The 9,134-nt window shown below is 34.0% G+C and overlaps 1 protein-coding gene across 1 annotated transcript; it reads left to right on the plus strand.

Moving 5' to 3' along the window:
* The first annotated feature begins 2,887 nt into the window (after positions 1-2,887).
* LOC119677929 (proteasome subunit beta type-5-like) lies at positions 2,888-3,928 on the plus strand. Its single transcript, XM_038089514.1, has 2 exons — positions 2,888-3,002; positions 3,060-3,928. The coding sequence occupies exons 1-2, from the start codon at positions 2,934-2,936 to the stop codon at positions 3,810-3,812; spliced, it is 822 nt and encodes a 273-aa protein (XP_037945442.1). The 5' UTR covers positions 2,888-2,933; the 3' UTR covers positions 3,813-3,928.
* Positions 3,929-9,134: the final 5,206 nt, after the last annotated feature.

Genomic DNA, 9,134 nt, shown 5'->3' on the forward strand with positions numbered 1-9,134 from the left:
TGAGACAGTGCATCTATCCAATTGAGGTAACTCATTATATTAATGGCTGACGTCTCGTAAGCCAGGAAATTTGATGAACAATACAGGACTACGCTGAAAGAAAAAGGTTTGGTACTGTACGCATCAAAGGAAGATTATTTAATATAATCCTAATTTGCGCGTACACGGCAACGAAAAGGCATAACCGAAAATGCCTTATTTTCGAGACACAAGGTAGTTTATGGCTGCTGTTTCGCCGCGACGTTAAAATTGGATTTCAACGCAAAAGTTAGAAGGTAATGAATTTTTTGTATATCAGTCGGAAAATTCTTCCTTATTTCACGTACAACAACGGTTTTATTTTGATTGCCTTCACAATCTGATGGGTCTACCCTGATTGAAAAACTTGAATATAGATTGATAAAAAAATGAATGATATACGACGCTCGATATATTTGGTTTTTCGTGGTCCAAATATCGACGGACACTATTACCTAATCGGAGTCAAAATACGGGCGGAGCTTAGTAATATTATATATTCATTTACACCAAAAAACTTAAAGTTGGCAAACTGTGATCACGTAAAAGAGTCAAAGCCCTCTCCGCTTAACTCAATAACCGTTTAAATAATTTACCCAAGAATAGCACTTCCTTCCGATACTGTGGAAGATGCTCTTAGTTTCCAATGTTTTCTTCGATGAAAGCAATAAAACACAAGAAAAATGGTTATACGTTTTACTGAAAACTAACCGTCTAGTTCATGACTTAGTCTGGAACATCAATCTGTTAGGACGAAAATCGGAGTATGGACAAAAATAAAGAGAGTATACTTTAATTGTATAAGGAATAGTTTTTCAAATAGTTATCATGCATTCTTCGTCTGGAGAAGTACACTTAAAGGCCTTAATTTAAGAGATGGTTCTGAAGGTCAGTATATACGGAAAAAAGCTAACAATAGCGTTAAGCAGTGTCGTTAGCGTTAAACAGTGTCTTTCAAGGTAGATCTTTCCGAACCTCTTGATACCGAACGAGATTTTAGAAAAGGTCACGCCATTTATGTATTCTCTATAATTTCATTATGAAACTGATGTTGCGCAGGGTAGGTGTTTAATGTAATTGCACAATATTTTGGAAATATGTCTATCTTATTGCTAACACTTATGTCATCGACATCTTTAAGCAATTATTGTTAATTTTGTTATCAAAAAAAATCTATTAAAAGAGGCTTAGCGGTGAATGAGACAGAGCGAATTATACGTTGACTGCTGCAGAAATTTATTCTCTGGATAATGAGTTGGTCAATACTTTCAGGAATGCTGAGACTTTGATATGGGGATTTCGCATAAGCTGCTATGTATCGTTCCCGTGCTGTGTTTGAGATGATTCTCAAATACTCATCGCCAGTTTAATTGATTGATATTATTTCTCGCTCTCGCGAAAGAACTTACAAGTGTTAAGCCCAACGCCAGGTTTCTGGTTTCAGCAGCGTAGGAGATCTGTTCAGTAACAATTTATATATCATAAAGCAGATGAAGCAATTCATGGGTAAAGTTTTGCATAAATGAGCAAAGAAAAAATTTTCTTCTGACAGTCTCTTAAAACACATTTTTCTTAAAAATATTGTCATCAAACCTCATGACATCAGCGAACCATCGAATTCGCTGGATTTCAATTCAATAAATGATGTCAATCTCGTTATAAGACTTGTGTAGCATGTGGTGTATTCGCATGCGATAGTCGTAACCAACTCGCTGAGGACTTAGAATACCACAAAGATTGAAAGATCTTCCCTTTCTTTAGAAAAGTCTTAGTTCTGGTTCATTATTCTACGATAACCTCCAAATTAATTGAGTTTTCTAAGACAATTATATTTAATTGTTTTTGATAAAACTTTAATTTCAAAAAATATATATACGGAAATGTATATATATATCTTTCTCAATGTAAAGATATTTAATAAATATATTTTATTTTATTTAACATTTTGCAAATTATGTTAGGCTGTGCGCCGCACACCTCCGCACCTTAGAGCAGTCGTCACTGAAACATAGGTAAGATGAGCAATTTATACAGCGTAAGTACCGATTTTCACAGGTTATAGTTAGTAGATTGCAGTTTAGAAAATTGCGTTTTCACAGCAATCCAATACTATTATTTTAAAAGAAACTCAAGCTTAAAACTAAACGTCCGACTTTTCATTCGTTTGACGGATGCGGGCGAAGTAACATGGTATGAAGACCAATAAAGCTGTAAGAAGTCCTTAAGAAAGTGCAACAAATTCGTTTATAATCGCAAATTAGGTTACTTCTTAAAATGGAAGGGTTTTGGCGTAGAAAAATTTATATAGGGAGCAGCTTAAAATTTTGATTGTCAATATTTAATTGATTAATATGCAACTCAGTTAGCAGTAGAAAAAGGTTTCCTTTGTCAGAGGTATAAAATCGTTGCTGGTGCTTTCAAGTTCAGCTGATGGGTCAGGCTCCGTGTCAGATGTGTTTTTACAAAATAAATTTTAAATAAAATCGATATGATGGTAGAGGCAGATAAAATAATCAGGGAGGGTGAATCAAGTGGTTGATTTCGTTAAAGTGAAGCTCAGTTAGCTATGGAACGAGCTTTGGCTTATCAGAAGCAGAACGATAAAAAGTGAACTTGAAGAGTTTGAAGAGACGAAGCAAGAAGAAGCGCAGTGATAAAAGTATTAGTATTTAATGTTTAATAATTCTGCAAATTCATTATTATTGGCTTGTTTTTAGTTTTGTATTTTAAATTCTAAGTATTTTTATGCATAATATTGTATAAAATAACAGCACAATCGAAGGTACAATGATGTGTCAATACTATAAAAAATTGTAGGTGAAAAGGATTAAAATTTTAAAACTTCAAAATTAAAAAAAAAATCATTTTAAAAAGTTATAAAGCAAAAAGTTTTTGTTGCCACTACCTTTACAAAGATGGATCCGCATGACTACTTAAAGCTAGATTTAATTGCCGATAAACGTATAAACAATTACAGTTTATTTGTAAGTATAAACATCCAAAAATAAATATTTTAAATTTATTTATATCTGTTTTTATAGACCAATGCGGACTTACCATCTCTGTTAAATCACGAAAATATTCACCTGCCTAATCCAAAAGCAGTCAATCCATCTAATTCTACCGACCGTAGTAGCGGTAATACTGTTGCTGGCATAGACTTTGATAAGGGGAGTACTACAGTCGTGTTCCTGTATCAAGGTGGTATTATAGTAGTTGCCGAATCACGCATCACTAAAGGATCATACATTGTATCGGACAACTTCGAGAAAGTAATTCATATTACTGAGACTATTGTATGTACTATTTCTGGTTGCACTGCAGATGGTTGCTACTGGGTTCGGAGACTTATCACAGCATGCCAGCTGTATGAACTTGAGAGCGAGACAAAAATTTCTGTCTCTGCTGCTAGTCAAATAATGCATAATTTGCTACAGCCATATGTCATATTTGATCTAAATCTGGCAGTTTTAATAGCTGGATACGATAGGACAGGTCCCAGTCTCTATTATGTTGACACTCATGGTGTGTGTGAAAAAGGGAATATGATGGCAGTAGGAGGTGGTTCAGCATTTGCATTTGCAACTCTTGATACTAATTTTTTTTGGGAAATGACTGATAACCAAGCTTATGAGATTGGTAAACAATGTATATTCCAAGCAGTTTCTTTTGACATATTCTCTGGTGGCATTATACGTATGTATCATATGACATCAAAAGGCTGTAATCGTGTCTCTGAGACAGACTCTGATGATGTGGTAGAACAGTTTAGAAGTTTGAATGCTTCAGACTAAGCAATCATATCTCAATTTTAATAGAGAACTGATAAAGAACTGAGCACTTATTAATTCTTATAAGTTAATTGAATTACATTTTTTAGTTGTGGAATACGATATTATTTTTAACTTGATTTTTTTGTTCTCATGAAAACACAATGTAGAAATTACTTTCTGAATTTCAAATTACAAGAAACTTGTTCAAAAATAATAACTTTATACAGCTGTTAACTTGTTAATTTTGATTGCTTTCTATTTAATCTATTCTGCTAATATTTATTTATAGTAAATACTCCTCTAAAAGACACAAGGCAATCAAATAGTGTGGAAAATAGTTAAAAATTCAGCAATGAAGGAAACAAATTCCTGAATTGATCGAGGTCAATTGTATTTATTCAACATAGTTACGATATAAAGAAGCGAAATTAAGGCAATAAAGTTATTATTTAGAGCACACCTTTAAGGTTTCCACACTAAAAAACATTTTTTTAAACTGAACGTTTACATCACAGGTTCGCTCGAAGAAGCACTGTATAAAGACGAAAAGAGCTGTAAGCAGTCAGAGGAAGAGGAATATACATGAAACTCAGTTAAAAATGTAGATTGTCAATATTTAACTGACTAAGATGAAATTCAGTTGGCAATAGAAAAAGCTTCAGTTCGTCAGAAGAATTTGGGTATTACTGCTTCTTTGAGTTCCACTGTAACGAAGCACAAAACTGACGGTCCAACGAACGAAGAAGGAAGACGGATTCATTGTGGCTACCATTTTCTTTTTGTATTGCAAACCAACTACGTTTGTTGTGTGTTGGAAAGTACAATTTTTTTGATCACCCGAAAATTCACAGCATTGTGAATTGAGTTCTTTACCCGAAGATGTTCATTTTGTGAAAGATCAAGGAAACATAGGCATATTGAATATATTGCTTATTGTGGTACTTTCCAATATTCTTAAATGGTTGTTTGTTAAATGGTTAGAAGGAAAGAAATGCTTGACAGAATTTCATTAAATTTGCTGATGTACATCAATTTTTTATGGCTTATAAATGCTTCGCCTTTGTAAATCTTTTGACGCATGGTTTGTTTTGTATTTTACTTCTCAGTTTATGGAGAAGGATGGCCGCAAAGACTGCCAAATTATAATGAAAGTATAAACCTTGAAATGGTGGAGCATGTTTTTGTTGCAGAAAATTCAAAAAGTTAGGAAAATGAAGAAGTTCATCTACCAACAGTAGGTTAAAACCAGAAAAAGACTAGGTATAGCTAGATTTGGGAAAGTCTAATACTAATGCTCTAGAGTATAAAATATTAGAAAGTCTTTTTATAATGATATGTCTAGGTTCTTGAAAATTAAAAAGGACTTTTTAGTTAACGACATCGAGTGGAAGTGATAGTATCGTGAGTAAAACCTTGTTTTTAGAGGAGAAAAAGATATAGTAAATAATATGCCGATATCGGATCTTTAAGCTTCGATTGTCTCACAAAACAAAAAAATTGAGATTAATTTTTAATAATATATAAACTTTGTGTAAATATTATTATTATGAATATGGTGTAAATTATAAATTATATTATTAAATAATATTAAATTATTACTAATAATTTTGTTTTTTACGGGCTAAGTGGTTATTAGATAAATAATAAACTCTTCAAAAAATTTTTATTTGTTTTTAATAGATTTTATTTGAACCGATATTTTGGAACTTTATTTTAAACTCAAATAAAATTTATTTTAAAAATTTATTATTTTGGTCATTAAAACAATAAATTAATAAGTTATTACATTCAATTATTTACATTAATTACATTAAATTATTATAAATTAAAATAAAATTATTATTGTATCTAAAAACACATTTACTTGTAGATTATATTGAATATTATATTTGTTATATTATATAGAATATCTTTGTAATATATAAGTTCTTTAAAATTGAAATAGTAAAAAAAAACGAAACTTCATTTAATAAATAATTGGGATGTGTTGGTTAAATTAGGTATTATATATTATTTCATTTATTCATTTATTATACACCGAATACCAAAATATCGAAAACCTTCCGTAAAAATTTTTGTCATAGAAACCGTAAATTATTTAAAAGTAATCGTTTTGAGTGATCAGTTAGATATCTAATTCATTGATCCACTTGAATAGACTTGAAAATTATAGTGATTTAATATGTGTCGATATGCTGATTTTATTAAATTTTACAGTTTCTTCGAAGAGAAACTTGAATCCAATATTTTAAGTAATAAACTCAGTGGTGTATTTGTAGCACACAAGATCCATTGGAAATTCATTGAACAATCCTCTATAAAATTGAAAGTTTTTTTTGCAATAAAAAAATATTGTGTCCATAAATAAAAAGTATACACCTTTTCTGATTTCTAGAGAATTGATGAGTTTAGGGATTTGTTTGAAAAAATTAAAAAAATTTTTACTAATCGACAGAAAAAACAAAAATATATTTTTTTGATTAACAACACAACAAATCGAGGAGTTGCTCGTGGAATTTCTATTTATATACCTTTTTTTTTTTTTTTTTTTTTTTTTTTTTTTTCCATTAGAGGTGGAATCTTCTAAAGATGCTGTAAAAGCATGCCCGATTCATACTGTTCGCTACCACTCTTTCTCAAGTTTACGCAGGTACGATGCTCTTGCATATGCCAAACTTGCGACACAGTACGCCTACGGACTAAACCTTAACCCCTATAAATAACACTGCCCTTTAGAAAACGTCCCGCGGGACCACCAGCTAGGTATTACTTCGCTAGGACAGGGCGAGCACTAACGCTCTATTTCTCAATTATCATTTACTCTCATTTGGTGTTGTCGTTCATCTCGTCGCAGTTGTTGCATGATTGCTGTAATTATATGATTAACTTGTTCCCAGGCATCTTTAGAGGACAACATGTATTGTACGACTCTATGACATGTAACATGGTTACCCATTAATCTTTCTAATGCTTCTCTAGCACGTGTAAAACGTATACAAGTTGTCAGTATGTGCTCAACGCTTTCTACCACTTTACCACAATGCAAACAAAAGGGGTCATCAACATGTTTATATTTGAACAAATATTCTCGGAAACAACCATGCCCTGTGAGAAACTGTGTAACATAGTAATTAGGTTCACCATATTTCCTTGAGGTCCAGGCAGCAATTGATGGAATAAGATTGTATGTCCATCTTCCTTTTGTTGATGTAATCCACCGTTGTTGCCACTGTACGTATATTTGACTTCGTACCTCATCTTTGTAATTTCGGCTAAGACACTCTTGTGATTTCAGATCTCTCAGAGCTGCAGCTTCTTTAGCCTGTAGGTCTATTGGTATTCGTCCAGCAATGACGTTTATAGCTACTTCGGAGACTGTACGAAACGCGCAGCATACCCTTAATGATGCTAATCTATGAGCTGACACCAAAGATCTTGTATATGATAAACGGAAGGCTGCGGGATACCATATTGGTGCGCCATACATCATTACTGAAGTCGACACTGATGCCAGTAGTCTTCGACCTGCATATCTTGGACCACCAATGTTTGGCATTAATCTTGCAACTGCCGCACCGATTCTAATTGCTTTGTCACCAGCAGACTTCAGATGTTCCTTGAAGTTAAGCCTTTGATCTATTTTGACACCCAGATAATTAATTACCGAGCTTGATTTGATAGAAAGCTCGCCAACATGTATATCAATAAATTCTATTCTTTTTCTACTACTTAGAAGAACTGCTTCGGTTTTGTGCTCTGATAGTTCCAGGCCCATTGACTCAAGCCAGAGTTTGACCACTACGATGGTGCTATCACATTTCATTACAAGCTCGTTGATGGTTTTTGCAACCGCTACAATTGCAATATCATCAGCGTAACCAATTAACTGCACTCCAGGTGTTTTTCTACATTAAATACGCCATCATACATTACGTTCCAGAGAATGGGGCCTAAAACTGAGCCTTGTGGAACTCCTGCTGACACTAAATATGTCTTCACACCGTCGTTTGTGTCATACATTAGAATGCGGTCGTTGAAATAGCTTATGATCATTCTAAGTAGATATGCCGGTATTTTCAGTTTTGCTAGTGCTTCTATTGTTGCGTTCCAGTCCGCTGAATTGAAAGCATTTTTGATATCCAGCGTGATTATAGCACAGTATTCTTTGCTGCCGCCTCTCCATCTTTTTCCATCCAGCGCATTTTGGGCTATATTATGCACTTTTGCTATAGCATTTATTGTACTCTGGCCTTTCCTGAAACCATGTTGCCATATTGACAGGCCATTTGGTCCTTCTGTGTACTGTTCCAATCTGGTAGCAATAAGTTTTTCAAATAGCTTTCCAGTAGTATCCAGCATGCACAACGGTCGGTAAGATGACGGCTCATGTAAGTGCTTCCCTTTTTTAGGGATAAGGACTAGTCGTTGTACTTTCCACGGTTTTGGAAACACGCCTTCTACTAGACACAATGAGAATACTTCCGCAAACAGTTCTGGCCTTCTATATACGATTTGTTTAAGCGCGCCATTTGGGATACCATCAACGCCAGGTGCTTTCGTATCCTTAATGATTTTTGCGGCTTCAAGAACTTCGCTTGGAGTAATTAAATTAACTTGGACGTCGTCATCGGTCAGTATGTGTGTTATCCCAGAGCCTTGTGGGAACAAGTTGCGTACGATCTCTTCTAAGAAACGAAAATTGGTAGGAGCTGATGGTGAAGTTCCCTTCATTATCTTTTTGACAGTTTGGTATGCTTTTCCCCAGGGATTAGTTGATAGTTCATCTAGCAAGGTGTTGTACAGCCGCTTTTTGCTTTGTAAAATAGAATTACGGAGCTCTTTCCGCTTTTCCTTATAATGCCAGTTAGGTTGCTCAAAATTGTTATGCCCTCTTGCTCGTTGTTGAACTCTGCGTAATTTGTGACATTCTGTCCGCAGGTTTCCAATTTCTTCATTCCACCAAGGTGCAGGTCTATGATGCTTTCTTTCATTTCTTCGAGGCATTGATGCATCACAGATGTTTTTAAGTGATTGCATTAGGCTTGCAGCCTTACTATTCGCGGAACTGCCAGTTAGAATTATTTCATCAGCAAGAAGGTCAACCATTGCTTTATCTAATTTACTAGTATTCCATTTAATTGCTTGTGCTTTCCTTGTAAGTTCATGTTTTCGACTTATACGGTCTTGTGTTATTTCAAATATAATCAATTTATGATCACTAGCTGTGTACACATCTGCCACTTTCCATAGACTGTTTTTACAAATACTTCTACTTCCAAATGTAAGATCAATGGTTGATGTGAAGCGGCCATTATCAAAAGTATAGCTAATGCCATCGTTAAG

The sequence above is a fragment of the Teleopsis dalmanni genome, chromosome 2 (assembly GCF_002237135.1).
Source record: "Teleopsis dalmanni isolate 2A chromosome 2, ASM223713v2, whole genome shotgun sequence".
Lineage (NCBI taxonomy): Eukaryota > Metazoa > Arthropoda > Insecta > Diptera > Diopsidae > Teleopsis > Teleopsis dalmanni.

What these genes read in the sequence shown, in the direction of transcription:
- LOC119677929 (XM_038089514.1), top strand. Translation starts at nt 2,934, where the DNA reads ATGGATCCGCATGACTACTTAAAGCTAGATTTAATTGCCGATAAACGT. An exon ending in TAAACAATTACAGTTTATTT is followed by an intron (nt 3,003 to 3,059) that starts GTAAGTATAAAC and finishes CTGTTTTTATAG; the next exon opens with ACCAATGCGGACTTACCATC.